A 17,100-nucleotide genomic window follows, 5' to 3' on the forward strand; every position below is an offset into this window, starting at 1 on the left:
ATCTCCATGATAAGGGAAAGTGGAGTTGATCCCTTGTTGTTGGTGTTGGAAGAATAGAGATGTACTGAAAATATGCATGAGCGGGGGTAGACGTGGTGGAGCTCGAAACTCAGGCATATGAAAGATAGGAGCTAATGGCCTCGCTTGCTGCAAGCAGCTGCCACCACCGGATAATAGAACAAGCTCAACCAACCCTTCTCTTCTGGCTGATGGATCGCGTTGGTCATGCTTGTTCCGATCACATCTTGTTGCCTTAGCTTGACCACCCCCTATACTGAGTTGGAGCCAACCTTCATCTCTCTCTAATTCCAGTTCTTGATGATTATTATCTTTAGAGTTTGAGCCCGCCTCATTAAGACTATTAGTTCTGGATTCATCTTAAGTCATGAGGTTATCAGATCCAATTCCTAAGCAAGTTTCGGTGTGAAAACCATACCTATGAACACAACTCATAAGACCAAAGATCTTTGTGTATACACTGCTGCCGCCACAATAATCGTAAAAATCGTTGAGGAAGATGATGTTGTTTAGGAAGGTTTTCGGCATGAACCATGGTCATATTTGGTGACCAAGAAAAATTCCTGCCTCTCCCCCACCCACATGTAGAGAAAGAATGCAGAGTTGAAGACGCCGAGAAATCAGAAGCCCTTCTCTACATATTTTAACTAAAGATGTCGAGTAATCATCATAGATTATACATGTAAAATTTTAGACTAAAGACGCCGAGATATCCTGAGGTCTATAGGCGTGTACTATATAAAATACCCTCAACGAGAAAATAATATTAGAACCACGTTACTGCGAGAAATAATTTTCCGATATTGCATTATTCTAGCATTTTTGCCATAAATTATTAGTCACCAATTTTTATTTCGTAAATAATTTTGTCATACATAATTAATAAAAAGGTTTAATATAAAAATAAATACTTAAATTATACTCAAAATTAACTTTTGATGCATAATTTTTTTCCGTTACAGTTTTAGGTGTCCATCGTTAAAAACCCTCGTTAAAAATAAGTACTTAACGATTTTTTTAACAATATGCACCTAAAAATATAACGAAAAAAACTTTAGACATTAAAAGTTAATTTTAAATATAATTTAGACACTTATTTTTATATTAAACCTTAATAAAAATACAAAACATGGAACTTATTTTTTTAAATGAAAACAAGGTTTGTCTTTTCCGGGGGAGAAAACGATGTGATAATTGTATATTAGAGATACATAATATATTTAGATATGACGAGATTTGATTTATTTTAATTTAATAGAATTATTATTTTTAAATCTAAGTTTAGATAAATTTCTTGGATAAGAGGGATTAGAGTCTAATAACCTTCGTAAAGCTATTTTTCTATATCTAATGAGGCACTCTATGAAGTAATAAAAGAGTGCCTTCGTAAAAATTACTTATCTCTTTCTAATAAGATATTTTATGAAGTAATAAAAGAGTGGTGAGCGAACCAAATAATTTGACAGATTATTTCACTACACAATTCTAATTATATCGATAAATAACCTTTTGCCTAAGAGGAATATGACAATATATGACCACCGACAAACCAGTCTGAAAACAGATATCGTGAGGATCTTTGTGCAAACACTAACACGACTATATATATATACGAAAAACGTACCAAAAATCATAAAGAACGTGTCACAAGAACAGAGAAAAGTGTATCACAAGGAATTTTTTTATTTAAAATAAAAAAACTGAAGAAAAAGAAAAAGAATAATCACCAACATTCAACAATCAATATTAAAATTGACATTAAATAAAAATAAAAAAATAAAGAAAGAGAACAACACAAAAATATTAAAAAAAAACTTAAAGTCAAAATAGAAAAGAGCATCCACCTAAAATCTTTATTATCTTAATCTTAACATTATTATCGGGATAAATTTAAGGGTGTTCAAATTTGAATACTCGCATTTTTTAGTACTCGAAATACTAGTTACTCGAGACTTTCAAATCACAAAAATTCGATCCATGATCAGGCCCGTAAAAGGCGAGTACCCATAAAATTCGGGTACTTGTATTTTATGGGTCACGAGTACTTACTTAATATTTGTTTTATTTTTATAATTTATATTATTTTTTAAGAAAAATTCAAATAAGAAAAACATAAAATATAAATTTTATAGGTTTATAATACATAACATAGACATAAAATTTATAAATTCATATTATATAATAAAAATAAAATATATAAATAAAATTATAACTAAATTTAAAACAGTTTAAGATTAAAAAAATAATTTAAATATTAAGGTGAAATAATTTGGAAAAAATAGAGATTTAGAATATTAGGATAAAATAATTTTGGAATTAGAAATGGAAAATCTAATTTAAAATAAAAAAATAGTAATAAAATAAAAAAGGGAAACCAGGTTGACAGGTACCCGATTAAGGGTAATTTTGTGATCCGGGCTCAACCCAAAAATCGGTAAAAAACAACAGGCGAGTACCCGACCCATAAACTACTCGATAATTTTATACCGAGTCGACAGATCGACGGGTTAGGTATTTTTAAACACCTTAAGGATAATAATACGACACCATAATAATAATAAGTTGAAAGCCATGAAAAATAACTTCACAGAAATCATCGTAAGAACCTAACATTTGATCCTACATCTCAATTTTTTTAACCAAGCTAGTCTATCAAATATGAATATATTTGTGACAAATGAATTTTTTTTTGTTAAAACATGAAAACCATATCTTTTCTATTAATGAGAAAGGATACTCTATATATACAAAGAACAGACCAATCACATTTCTAGCTAGAAATAAAGGTTTGGGTGAAATCAAATGATATCATCATAATTGATTAATTTGGCATATGTGAAACAGAGTGAAATGTTCCATGATTGGTTGAATTTAAACTTACTTTACCATTGTTGATTATTAGGTTGGAGGATAACGCAGAGCATACAGTTTAAAAACCCTGTGATAACAAGAAGCCAACCGCATATAACAAAATGTAAATTAACTTATGATTCCAACATTAAAATAACAAAAAATTCTGAAGCCGTAGATGTTCTAGAAATTGAGCCAAAAACACAATTCCATAACTATCGTAACAGAGTTCAAAATGGCAAAACATTCTGTCAAAACCTAAGATATATCCCTCTCATTCCCAACCCGTGGGAGCCTGAGCCACGACATCAGGTGCACCCGGGATTTGTGCTGGAGCAGCTGCAGCATCCCACCCATCGGTCCCAACGGCAACTGCATTTGAAATTTCAGAGCACGTTAAGTAAATGAAACAATAATATGTCAGATTAAATAATATAAACAGAAATGTATATATATATGTTACCTTGATCACCCCAGTTAACAGCAGCAGGGACACCAGAAATAGGTGCCTGAACCATATCAGCAGACCATTGATCGCCTATCTGTGCCTGCCATTGGTCAGCTGCTAAAGCACCCATTCCAAAGTCTGCAGGAGGAAGTCCATAATCAGGGGCAGCAACAGCTTCTTCCTCTTCTGGCTCTTTAGCTTCCTCAGGCTCCCTGTAGAAGAATAGGTCCACCTACACAGGAATCATGCATTAGAACACGGATTCTAAAACATACAAATCATATAGACATATTATGATAGTGTTGTATCTTTTACCATCACATCCCATTTCTGTCCGGGAGCAATTGTGCCACGCATCTGAAGAACCATCCTTGCTAACAGCCAGAAAAGGCAACCAATGCTGTGCTTTCCCTTGTTGTTAGCAGGGATACCAATGTCAACATATCGCATTGGTGAGTCCGTATCACAAAAGGCAATGGTGGGAATGTTTCCTAGAGCAGCTTCCTTGATAGGCTGCATAAAATAAACAAGTGTTCATTAGTCCAAAACCATTCAATACGTGATAAAATTCAACCCGATTCAGTTGTTGCATACAATTTACCTGGTGGTCAGTCCTGGGGTCTGTGAGAATAAGAAGTCGAGGCTCACTGAAAGAAGTCTGCATCTGGTTAGTGAATGTACCAGGAGTGTGCCTTCCGGCAATTGCATGACAACCAGTGTACTGCGCAAATTTCAGCACAGCTCTCTGACCATACGGCCTTGCGGATTGAACAATGATGTCCTGAGGGTTCTCGATAGCAACAATTACACGAGCAGCAAGCTGAAGCTTCTCCCAGGTTGATGATGTAGATTCCTATGGAAGACGTAACAGACAATTCAATCGTTAAAACAAATACTAATACATAATTACAAGTAACTTATAACCAAATAAACTATCATTCTCTAATTGTAAATTCAACAGGTAATATTTGCGGTAAGCAATCATATCAATAACTATACATACACACTAAAATCAACGCATAGAACAAATTTCAGGTCTAAGAAATGCATATGCTTTTGCTAATCTAATAAATCAAAGAATCCCAAAACTTATAACACTGAGAAACAAAAACCCAAATCTTAATAGACAAAATACACGCAAAACAAATAAAAGAAGCTGAAAGTTGAAAATTCGGCAGCCAAAAACCTTATAGCAAAAACATAAAAAAAACTATAATAATACCTCAAAAACAACAGGAATAAACAAAACTTTACCGTCATTGCGACGCTTGAAAACGTAACGCTCCATTTGGAAATCACAGTTCTTGGTACCGAGATGGACTTCGGCTGCCAACATCATCTGAATGTCGGCTTCTTTCGGAGAAAGCTGCCTTGCGGATGTTGGGGTGGTAGTCGCCATGTTGTTGTTTCTCAGTTTCCCGCAGAGAAGAGCGAGCAGGCACTGGCGAGAGAGAGCTTCAGCAAGTTTTCACTTGTTTATAAACTAGGTTTCGGAAACCCTAACTAAAGGAAATGACACTTATAGGCTCCTTGTTCTTTCATACTTCCTATAAAAGGAGAGTAGTTATATGTGTTTTGGTCAATCCCCCAAAGAAGGCCAAAAATTATATATAAATATATAATTTATTATATATGTTTAACAATCGAACCCATTAAGCGATTTCGATTATAAAAGAGAGTGTTATTCTTTAAGATAGAGCTAGGATTAAATGTTGGAGGGGTAAAATTGTTTTATATCAAAAGAATAATAATATATTATTTAACGAATATTTAAACTAAAAAAAACTTAAAATGTCGCTATTCTAAAATTTTGGAAGGGACAACCACCCTTCCTGGCCACTACGTAGCTTCATCTCTGTTTATTCTAGAGATTTTGAGTTTGAGTAATTTTATTTACAAAAACTATTTATTATAAATATTTTAACTTTTTTAATAGATGTTACTCTATAATTACAAATATTTAACTCTTAAATCACATACATGAACACTGATTTTATCAATGCGATTTTAATTAAATAAAAAACAATAATTCAAAAATGACATAATATTAACAACTTATCACCATTCACACTATTATCATTATTCCACAACTTAAATCTTTAATTCTCACTACTCACACCTCTAATTTGAATATTAAATTAAATCAATAATCGAGCCAATTTCAATATGAAAACCAATTAAATACATTAGTTTTTTGTTTAGTCATTTAATAGGGGGACTAAAAGCATAATTAGACCCAAAATCTTGTCCACCAATGACTTTGTTGATTGTAAACCCTAAACGGCTAAACCCGTTCATGTTCGTCCTCTTTTCTCTATTTGAAGCTTAATGCAAAAGCAAAAATGTCGAACTCAAAAGCCCCACAAGACGTTGAGCTCCTGAAATCCGATATAGCATCATTTGCTTCCTCTCTCGGCTTAGCTGCCAATTCTTCCCTCCCTTATTCGGGCTTCAACGATGTCGATTTTCGAAAAGATGGTCCCCTTAAACCTCCAAAAACCCCAAAACCCAAAAACCAGAGTTCTCAACTTGAGAAGAAATCTAACAATACCCAAACTCCAAAAACTGATAAAAACACGAAAAACAATCAAAGACCAAAGCCCAAGCCTCCAGTTTTGTCTCTTGAAGACGGCAACCAGAGTAATAGGTCTTCTAGAGAGCCCGATAAGTTCAAGAATTTGCCAGCTTTGCCTTTGGTGAAAGCGAGTGCTTTGAGTGCGTGGTACGAGGATGAATCAGAGTTCGAAAAGAAAGTGTTTGGAGAGGAGGGGAAGGTGAAAAAGGCTGTAGCTGTTAGAAACGTGGAGGAATTGAAGAGATTAGCCGAGAAGAAGAGGGAACTTGGGGAAAGATTGATGTGGCAGTACGCTAAAGATTACGAGTTATCGAAAGGAAAGTCTGGGGATATGAAGATGGTTTTGGCTAGTCAGAGGTCAGGGACGGCTACTGATAAAGTTTCTGCCTTTTCATTCGTTGTTGTGGATAATCCTGTTGCTAATTTGAAATCGCTCGATGGGCTTTTGGGTATGATTTTCCATGTTTTCGATGTTGTTAAGTTTTAGGAGTTGGGAAAGTTTCGGTTGTTGAGCTTATGGTTTTATTGCATTTCATTTATGGATGCGGTGTGTTTAACCCATTGGCCATAACTGAATTTATGCTCATTTGATGAACGTTTAGTTACTTTCACTTGCAAAACTAGGGGTGTAGTTATGCTTTTACTTTCTGTTAAAAAGTAAATTTTTTATGAGTGTGATTGAATTTGATCTGTGGCAATTTGTTAGTTTTACATGTTGAATGTTGTTCGTTCAAAAATCTTTTCATGAGTTTATTTGAATAATGTACGAATGTCAAAATGTGTTGATATACTCAAATATTATTATATGCATTTTATTTAATTGTCCCTGGATATTTCCTCCTAGTTGCTGAACTGTTATTGTTCAAATTGACTTCACTGTTGCAGGGTTAGTAACATCAAAAGTAGGAAAGCGATATGCATTTACTGGATTCGAAGCTTTAAAAGTACTTTTTATTTCAAAGTGAGTACTCTTGCTCTCCCTCCCTTCCACTGGTGCATTGCTAATCGTCTTTCTTTCTTCTAGGGTTTCTTTTCAATCTCATTCATTCACGTATTTTACGTGCTACAGTAGGATAGAGTGAAAGTTTAGTAAATAGTGGCTAAGGTAGAAGGTATAAGAGCTTTATGTGCTAAGATGTCTGCCTGAGACTGTTAACCTCCATCTATAGTAGCTGTCCTCTATCTGGCTTTAGGACATTACTGAAACGAATCCCTGCTATACACTTCTAGAAGATATTTTAGTTTGTCTGGAGATTTCCCAAAATCTAAGGTGGGAAGCGTACATTGACATAGTTTGATGGTTTTTGTCAATTGTTACACGCTTAATTTTTTTATAGGTTATTGCCTGATCGAAAGCTGAAAACACTTTTACAACGTCCTGTGAACGAGCTTCCGGAGACAAAAGATGGCTATTCCCTACTGCTTTTCTGGTATTGGGAGGAATGCCTGAAGCAGAGGTATGTTTGACATTTCCCCCCTTCCAGTCCAGAGCTGTCAAAAATAGCCCGAACCCAGAAAATCCATTCAACTTAAGACGAAAACTGATCTAACCCAATTTGACTCATAATTAACAACTTCAACCCGAATCAAAATTAATCTGTCAAAATGATTCAAACCAAACCATCCAAAATATAGCTCAAAGCTAAAGTAATTTAATTTTCAAACTCAAAAAGTTGTACCAATAACTGTAACAAACCTGAACAACTAAAGTGTCAAACTGAAATGATTTTAAAAAACAATCCAAAGGTAATACAACTTGGGTTTTCTTCAACTTTTTCAGGTATGAGCGTTTTGTTAATGCTGTTGAGGAGGCATCGAGAGATATGTTACTGGCTTTGAAAGATAAGGCACTAAAGGTTAGTCTTATCGGCTAACCTATGCTCTACTTGTGATCATTAGCAGATCTCACCTTTTTGTGGAAGATTTGACTACAATGAGTCCTTTTATAAATTGTGCAATCATCGAAGCTTTTTGATCTTTTAGTTGAAGCCTTTTGTTGGAAATTTTATTTTACATGTTAGTTTAAGCTGGCTTGATGCATCTGAATTTAGTTGAATTTGAAAATAGATCATAGGTCAATCTAGAGTATTTTGATCTGAGTTTTTCAAGGTCAAGGTTTTGCTTTGGGGGATGGAATAACATATCCTAAAAAGAGTAATTGGAAATGTTTATTCTGCAATTTTTGTTTCCATTAGCTAATATTACAAATATCTTAACTGCTTTATATTCTGCAGACCATGTATGCACTGCTAAAGAGCAAACCGGAGCAAGAACGTAAGCTGCTATCTTCTCTAGTTAACAAAGTAAGTTGATATTAATTTACTTGAACACTAGTTTTTTTCCATCTATTGAAGCCTGTACACTGTAACAGCTTGTTAAGCTGTAATAATTTTGTTTCATCATTTTCTGGTTATATACAGCTTGGAGATCCTCAAAGTAAGGGTGCATCAAATGCAGACTTTTATTTATCAAACCTTCTAGCAGATCACCCTAATATGAAGGTATAATCTCTGGTAGCTTTGTGTTTTTATGCATTTGTGCTGTATTTAGATGTTGCATTATGCATACCGAGTTATAGGTGAGACTTTCGCTTTGAGTTGGGACATATTTCATATAATATGATATATGAAATCAATTACCTTCCTAACTAGAGAAGGTGATGGCATCCATAATTGTAGGACCAAAATTCAGAACTATTGAAGTGAATGCAGAGGAATTATCATTGAGAAAAATTCAGATATTCTTGCACATGTTAATGTTGCATATATCATTATGCTTTTGCTAACAGCTTCCTGTTTTGCAGGCTGTGGTTATTGATGAAGTGGATACTTTCCTTTTTCGGCCTCATTTAGGACTACGTTCCAAGTACCATGCTGTATGTTCATGCAGTTCTTGTATTTCTATAATATTATAAATATTGTACTGTACAATCTTTTCTCTTTTATGGCTATAGTGAATCATGAAAATTTGCTAATTAGCGAATGAAGTTTAAATGTTACTTCAAGTCATTGAGGGAGAACATTTCATTTCTCCTTTGTAAACCATAATAGGGTCTTCAGAAAGTAAAAGGATAAGCAAGTATATTGTATCTATTAGCAATTATTGAAGATATTTCTTACCGGAAAATATTTTGCTTTGACTTGATATGAAAGTTCTATTGCTGTCAATATATTTGGAATTTCTTGTGATAGTTGGAACTTTATCTTATATATTTGATGACTTGTTTTGTTTTATAACAGTGTCCGATCTGATTGCATTCTTAAGAATTTTCAATTGACTGTTTATTGGAAGGTCATAATTTTAAGTTCTGCCAGTTACACTTTTGAACTCCATTAGTCAAAGATGTGATGCAATTTTTTTTTTGGTTTGTTTTATCTGGGAATTCACTAATATGACCTTTTCCATGGACAGGTCAATTTTTTGAGCCAAATTCGTTTGTCCCACAAAGGAGACGGGCCAAGGGTAGCAAAACGTTTGGTAGAAGTATACTTTGCACTTTTCAAGGTATGTGTGGCTTTAGTTTGTATGGCTGGACTTACTGCTTCTTACTCGATCCAACTAGCTCATTGGATTTAATTTAATATTTTTCTTTAAATGTGTAGTTGTAGTTTGTGATTAGTGTTGTGGAAAGAGGAGATTTTATATTTCGCAATTTCAGGTACTGATTTCTGAGGCAGGAAAAAATCAGCAACCAGATAAAGAAAACAAAGCAGTGAAAAATACTCATAGGTCAAAGGAGAACAAGAGAAAAGGTAGCGGAGAATCACATGTTGAATTGGATTCAAGGCTTTTGTCTGCTCTTCTTATGGTAAGTATTGTCACTGTTTGAAAGTTACTCTGCTGATTTGAAAAAGATTTGCAACTTTTTCCAACTTCCACGATTTCCCCTTTTGCACATCTACAGGGAGTTAATAGAGCTTTTCCTTATGTTTCAAGTAATGAAGCTGATGACATAGTTGATATAGAAACTCCAATTCTCTTCCAACTGGTAGGCAGAACAGAATATGACATTTTATTTTTATTAGACAGCTAGAACATGTGGATTGATGAGGTTTTCAATATTCTTGGATGTTAACATGGAGAATTTTTCAGGTTCATTCCAAGAACTTCAATGTAGGAGTTCAAGCACTAATGCTTCTTGATAAGATATCTTCGAAGAATCAGGTTGTCAGCGACCGATTTTACCGGGCTTTATACTCAAAATTGTTACTTCCTGCTGCTATGAATTTGTCCAAGGCAAGTGAAACTGAATTTGGTTAAATTTTTTTGTCAATGCAATATGTTTGTGATCTAATGCTTCTGGCATTTTGTAATTGTGTTGAACATGATTGCAAAGTTTGTTTCTGATTATTGCTCCTCCTGACAGCATCACAATTCACTTAGTATATTAGCATGCAGATGTTTGTGGATTCTATTTCTTCAAAAAGATATTACCCTAAATTCACATGGCATATTGTTTCAGGCAGAAATGTTTATTGGACTTCTTTTGAGAGCCATGAAAAGCGATGTCAATTTGAAACGCGTGTCTGCCTTTTCAAAACGTATATTGCAGGTAAGCACAACACTTACTCTAAGTAGTTGTATATCTACAAACTTTAACAATTTGAGTATCTTTTGGTTCCACAAGTGAACTGATGTTGTCCGATTTCTGTAGTTTTTGGTTTCTGTACTATCTTTAACATTTAACAAATCAAACATCTGACAGGTTTCACTTCAACAACCTCCACAGTATGTCTGTGGCTGCCTTTTTCTTATATCAGAAGTCCTCAAAGCAAGGCCACAATTATGGTAAATGACACTGGTTTCACTTAGATGTGTCATGCGTGCACCAAATTTCGTTATGCGTAGAAGTTTTTTCTCTTCTGACCATAAAGCTTTTTCTCTTGTTCAGGAATTCGATGCTCCAGAATGAGTCGGTTGATGAAGGTCTTGAACATTTTGAAGATATCGTAGAGGAAACTGTTACTGAACCTAACTTGGCATCAAAGAAAGAAGAAAATAACGCTGATATCTATGTTGGTAAAGCTGCCAATAGTGATTCTTCAGAAGATGAAGGTGTTTTGCCATCTTATTCTGATGCCGATGTTTCGGAAGATGCAAATGAGTTGATTATAAGAGAGACTCCGAAGGATATCCGTGTACAGGAACCCAAGACAATATCCGATCAAAACTCATCAAAACCTCCAAAATCCACTATCAAGTCTTTCTTGCCTGGGGGATACGATCCCAGGCACAGGGAACCTTCTTATTGGTATCTTTCAGCATATCTGACCACGCAGGACTAAGTTGTCCTGGTATAAATTGGCATCGTTATCATTCTGATTATTAAGAAAGCTAGAGTTTTTCTATGAGTCGGTTAAGAGAGGAACTGCAAAAAACTTACATGGTCTTTGGGCTTTTTTCTTATTAATTCTCGTTCATATCCAATTGACCCTGAATTTCATCTTTGATCTTGTTATTTATCTTGTTGGGTTTTCAATAATGATTTTATTCAGTGACTGTGTGTATGTCTTATCTCTACAGCAATGCTGATCGTGCAAGCTGGTGGGAGCTGATGGTACTTTCGACTCATGTTCACCCTTCGGTTGCCACCATGGCTTCAACTCTTCTATCCGGGGTCAATATTATTTACAATGGAAACCCATTGAATGACCTATCACTTACCGCCTTTCTAGACAAGTTCATGGAAAAGAAACCAAAAGCAAGCTCATGGCATGGTGGATCCCAAATTGAGCCTGCCAAAAAGGTTAGTTATCTTATGATTCAAAGTCCTTTTGCTTTGAGGTTTCAGTCCTTGCTGACATGCTGATAGCTTCAATTTTTTTTGCTTATTTTTCTGTTTTCTCAGCTGGATATGAACAACCATTTGATTGGGCAAGAGATTCTGTTGTTAGAGGAAACAGATGTTCCTCCTGAAGATCTCGTCTTCCACAAATTTTTTTTGAACAAAAAGCATTCCTCGAAGAAACCAAAGAAGAAGAAGAAGAAAGCAGCAGAGGAAGAAGCTGCTGAAGAATTGTTTGATGTTGGTGGCAATGAAATTGATGATGATTATGTGGATGGTGGTGATGAAAGTGACAACGAAGAGATCGAGAATTTGTTGGACGCAACCAATCCTTCTGTAGATTCAGATGGGGACTATGACTATGATGATCTAGACCATGTTGCTGAAGATGACAATGAGTTGATACGTGATGACAGTGATGCAGATATGGACTTACCCTCGGACTATGCTGATGGAGAGGATTTTGATGCTGATGCCGGGAGTGATCAGATCGATGAAGATGGTGGTGACGATGTCATAGCTCTTGGAAATGCAGATGATCTTAGTGATGATGAGAGTGAGTTTCATCAAAGAAAAAGGAAAAGAAAGTCTGTTAAAAAGACTTCAGCTTCTCCCTTTGCTAGTCTTGAAGACTATGAGCATTTGCTATATGAGGATAGTCCCACCGAGGAAGAACCGATGAACACTAAAAAGTCCAAAACCGGGAAAAAGAAGTCTGAAAGAATCTGCAAGTATGAAAAGGTCCAAACCCGGGGAAAAAAAGTCTGAGAAAGAATCTGTATGAAAAAGTCCAAACCTGGGAAAAAGAAGTCATCTAAGTAACCACCCCGCTTATTCGAAATCTCATGGTATGACGTTGTGAACATTTGTTTAATTTTGCGTCGGAGGATTAATGCCCTGAAACTCGTACACTCCATCAACGATGGATGAAACATGTCTTGCGCCGGACAGATGAATGAACAAATATCCTCACCTTTTCAGCGTCAGAATTGAAGGTAAATCAGGTAAATGATTCCACATTCCAGTATTTGCAACATCTTCTGTGGGCAAATATATCGTGAACTGAGGGATGGGAATTGTTCAAGGTAGAAAATTTTGTTTTATTGTCTTTTACAATGCCATAATTCTATTGGTGTTCTCATATTCAACAACTTGATGGAAATTTTTGGTGTTAAGGTAGTAGCTTTTGTGATGGCGATTGAAAATTTATTGAAACAACAGAACAAAATGGATAACTGATTCATTGGGAGTTCACCTCGTCGCATGCACGCATGTATTTAGGTCAAGTTTTGTTATCGGTCCCTGTATTATCTATTAGTTATGGATTTAGCTTCTACCTTAATTTGATCAGTTTTAGTTCAAGAAATATGAAACTTTTTACCTAACTATATTCGGGTAGATATTTGTTAGAGTTAAATTTACTATTTGACAGTCGTATTTATTTGTTTTGTTAATATACATATAGTCATCATGACCCTAAGTTTAAGATCAACACTAAGAGTTAGTATGAAAGTCAGCATAAATGACCACAGAAAAGATGTTGAATTTTTATCTTTTCTCTTGATGTCTTTTTACGCCGTATATCATATTTTTCAATTCACGGAAACTATGAAACCATTAATTATGACATTCTCTCTTAACTGTCATTTGTCCATCAATAAGATCTTATGTTTCATTTGTTATTAATAGCTGGTGAAATATTATACACGTAACTCTAATTAAGAATAGAAAATGAAGGTAATCAATGATTAGTAGCAGCTGATATCAAGCTTGGCACATGACATGAAATCCCTTGAGATCTACCGCATGATCTCTAAATGTTTCTTCTAAACACGCACTGATCCAAATGTTGAGATTATGTTGCATGTTTGCCCAGACATTTTCTAGCTACCCGACCCCCTGCCTATGCACCATAACCCTAGCCTCATTACCCTTTTTTGTTCAATCGTTTAATTCCCCTTTATTTATCAAATAAGGTAGTCTTTTACGAAGATTAAAAAATAATGGTCTCCTTCGACATAATTACCATATGAGACTTAAATATTAAGGTGAGGGAACAAGAATCATTTTTCAAACACATCTTAATAGATAATAGTTAAATTATATTATTAATTTGTATACTGTTATCAAATAATAGATGTAGTTCCCGTTCCCAAGATCAATTCCAATCTTATAATTAGATTATGTAGTTGACTCAATAGTTAAAGAGAATATTGTTATTTATAGAGATTTTTATGGTTCGAATAACTGCTTGTGCAAGATGTGTGTACGTTATCAATAATTAAGAAGAATTTTAAACAAATACTATTATTATTAGAAATGGGTATTTATTTTCATTATATTCGATATAACAAATTAATTCAAAATCTAATTCAATGATAATATGTAAAATTAATAAATTATACCATTTTTTTTAAATTCACAATACTCAAACATTTTTCCTAACCGAACCAAACTAAACCAATTTGTTAATTTCCTTTTCTACTTATTCACTTATTTATAAATAAAAGGTTAGCATTGTAAATTTAAATATTTATATATAATTAATTAAATAAACAAAGAAAGATAGCAATTAAGGGTATTATCATTATCATCAATATATGAGAATAGTTTTATAAATTAATGTAAAAATCACAATATTTTTTTAAAAGTAGTTTTAGTTTATCACCATTTTCCTTTTTCATAATATTTTTCCAAATTAGCCTTAAAATTTAGTTTTTTTTTCTAACTTGATCTTTTATCTATATTAGTCTTAAAATTTAATAATTTTCAATTTTCTGTCATTTTAAGATTTGATACTATGAGATATTATCACTAAAAAGTTTAGTTTTAGACTAATATGAATAAAAAAATTAGTTTGTTGATAAAATAAATCCTCAAACACTTTACATAAAAATTAATCAGGTTGACGACCACACTAATATTTTTCTATAACATCATCATTTTATAAATTATCTGAATTCATTATACAATTTCAATGGCTAAATAAATTATTCTTCTTTCTTATAAATTTTAGATTTAAACAATAGTGCTCGCAGAATAAATATACACTAATTAAAAAAAATTATAAATAAATATTATCTTATAATCATTTAGACTATTAAAATATATATTCTTCTATGATAATAATAAAACTCATACTAATGATAAGCTCAGGTGCGCATGGTGGAAACTCAAAAATTCCAGTCAATCTAAGAATTAAAAGCTTTTGGCAGACGATGTTGACGGTGAAAAGAGAGAAAAAATGATTGTCTCTTATTTTCATATATAATAAATAAGGAGGGGTAAAATAATAAGATATCTCTAATACCATATTAAAAATAACTTTCGTAGAAAATTTTCGAATTATAAAATACCCTCAGTAATAATCCCAAAAAGAGTATCTGCAATTTTATTCGGGTTTTGGTCCCCTCGTTTCATTTCAGATTTTGCACATACAATCACCAACGCCTCAACATCTGTCATCATTATCCAAAACCTTTACTATGCTCTTTTATGCAATTTATTCGGCGTATTTATCGATAAATCACCATGTCTTTTATTATTTATTGTGCAGACATTATTTAATTTTTTTTTATTAATCTAACAATTTTTATAGAAAGACACGAATAATAATTCATGTTTTATGTAGATGTGATGTCAAGTGTAATAAAAAATAGGGTAAAGTATAGTAATGATCATTGAATATTTTTGAAGCTTGTATTTAAGTCCCCTAACTTTTAAAACTTACAATACAATCCCCCAACATTTATTCCGTTTGCAATATGGTCCCCCAACTTAAACCACCGTTAGAAATTAGGGTAAATAATATAAAAGGTTATTGAACTTTTCAGACATTTGAATTTAGGTCCCCCAACTTTTAAAACTTGCAAAACAATCCTCAATTTCATTCTAAACCCCAATTTCCAAAGTAATTCAATTTCATTCTAAATCCTAAATTCCAAAATAATTCAATTAAATTCAATTATGTCAGATTTATTATTATTTAATTTCATCTTATTTCATGTGATACGTATTTTTTATATAAATATAATAGTATAATTCTTATCTGTTGAAGAAAATTTTTAATTAAAAAAAGTAGTCAGGATATAGAAGAGGTTGAAAATAATTCGAATTTTAAATTTATAAAATGTTATTTTGACGTATAAATAAAAGTGTAAACTACTAGGTTGACAACTTAACTATCTAGCCCTTTTTACTTTTGTCATCGATCTTTTAAATTTATCAATCATACAACATAATTATTTAACTGTTTCAACTAAGCCACTAGTCGTTACCAATTGATACAAATGATGAAGTGGCAATTAAAAGGAATTGACATTATTATACATTTAGTCTTTATTATTTATATAATCAATTTGGTCCTAAATTAAATATAATTTAATAAATTAATCATTTAATTAGGATCTGACATGTGTTAGCACATGATCATGACACGTGTCATTGGTGACACATGTCACCACCTAATTATTTATATATGCTATCAATTTGGTCCTAAATTAAATAAAATTTAATAAATTAATCATTTAATCAGGATCTGACATGTGTTAATACATGATCATGATATATGTTATTGGTGACACATGTCACCACCTAATTAGAAGAAAATTAAGTTACAAAGAAGTAAAATTTGGGTATTGGGCAAACTCAAACCTGAGTCACACAAATGAAGATACAGGGTGGAGCCACTAAGCTAACACCATCGTTTGTGTTAAGAGATATACAATAATACATATACTATAGTATGACCAATGCCAGAAAAAAAGAATATAATGGAAAATGGAAATAATGAGATTTGAACTTCGGCAAAAAATTTGAAAGCAATAAATGATGGAAAAATATTATATTTTTTACAATAAAAAATATTATATTTGATAAATTGTTTGATAGATTTAATATATTTTTAAATATTAGTTGATACAATATTTTAAAAGAATAAATTTAAGATTATATATTTATAAACTAAATTTAATAATTATATTTTTCATATTTATAATTCATGATTATATATATAATCTTAAGTTGAGTATTTCTAATATAATTAATAATTTTAATTTTTTATTAAAAATAAAATATTCAAAAAATATAAATGATTCATACATTAATATATGAATATATTTTTTATTTATACATCTAAATATAAATATACATTTATATAAATATATTTTTATTCGTATATTGAAATATTTTGATTAAAATATAAACATATTTTAAATACTAGTTTATACAAGAAAAATAAAATATATCAAAAATATAAATGATTCATACATTTAAATATAAATTGAATCATTTATATTTTCTATACATCTATATTTAATAAGAAAATAAAATTATTGGGGGACTGTTTTGCAAGTTTTAAAAGTTGGGGACCTAAATTCAAGTGCCTGAAAAGTTCAATGACCGTTTATATAATTTACCCTAATT

The 17,100-nt window shown here is 32.5% G+C and overlaps 2 protein-coding genes across 2 annotated transcripts; one reads left to right on the top strand and one right to left on the bottom strand.

Annotated features, from left to right (window-relative positions):
- Nucleotides 1–3,083: 3,083 nt before the first annotated feature.
- LOC120137575 (40S ribosomal protein SA-like) lies at nucleotides 3,084–4,766 on the bottom strand. Its single transcript, XM_039153299.1, has 5 exons — nucleotides 4,571–4,766; nucleotides 3,918–4,169; nucleotides 3,632–3,829; nucleotides 3,332–3,548; nucleotides 3,084–3,240 (listed from the first exon to the last, which is right to left on the bottom strand). Exons 1-5 carry the CDS (start codon nucleotides 4,574–4,576, stop codon nucleotides 3,143–3,145), a joined length of 771 nt encoding a protein of 256 aa, XP_039009230.1. The 5' UTR covers nucleotides 4,577–4,766; the 3' UTR covers nucleotides 3,084–3,142.
- An 852-nt stretch (nucleotides 4,767–5,618) lies between these two features.
- Nucleotides 5,619–12,941, top strand: LOC120137572 (CCAAT/enhancer-binding protein zeta-like). The gene is made up of 16 exons (XM_039153297.1): nucleotides 5,619–6,340; nucleotides 6,777–6,852; nucleotides 7,229–7,348; nucleotides 7,672–7,747; nucleotides 8,126–8,194; nucleotides 8,312–8,392; nucleotides 8,695–8,766; nucleotides 9,303–9,395; nucleotides 9,550–9,699; nucleotides 9,796–9,879; nucleotides 9,984–10,127; nucleotides 10,354–10,443; nucleotides 10,597–10,679; nucleotides 10,783–11,142; nucleotides 11,415–11,637; nucleotides 11,740–12,941. Exons 1-16 carry the CDS (start codon nucleotides 5,659–5,661, stop codon nucleotides 12,442–12,444), a joined length of 3,108 nt encoding a protein of 1,035 aa, XP_039009228.1. The 5' UTR covers nucleotides 5,619–5,658; the 3' UTR covers nucleotides 12,445–12,941.
- Nucleotides 12,942–17,100: the final 4,159 nt, after the last annotated feature.

This window comes from Hibiscus syriacus, unplaced genomic scaffold (assembly GCF_006381635.1).
Source record: "Hibiscus syriacus cultivar Baekdansim isolate YM2019G1 unplaced genomic scaffold, ASM638163v2 tig00110674_pilon, whole genome shotgun sequence".
NCBI lineage: Eukaryota > Viridiplantae > Streptophyta > Magnoliopsida > Malvales > Malvaceae > Hibiscus > Hibiscus syriacus.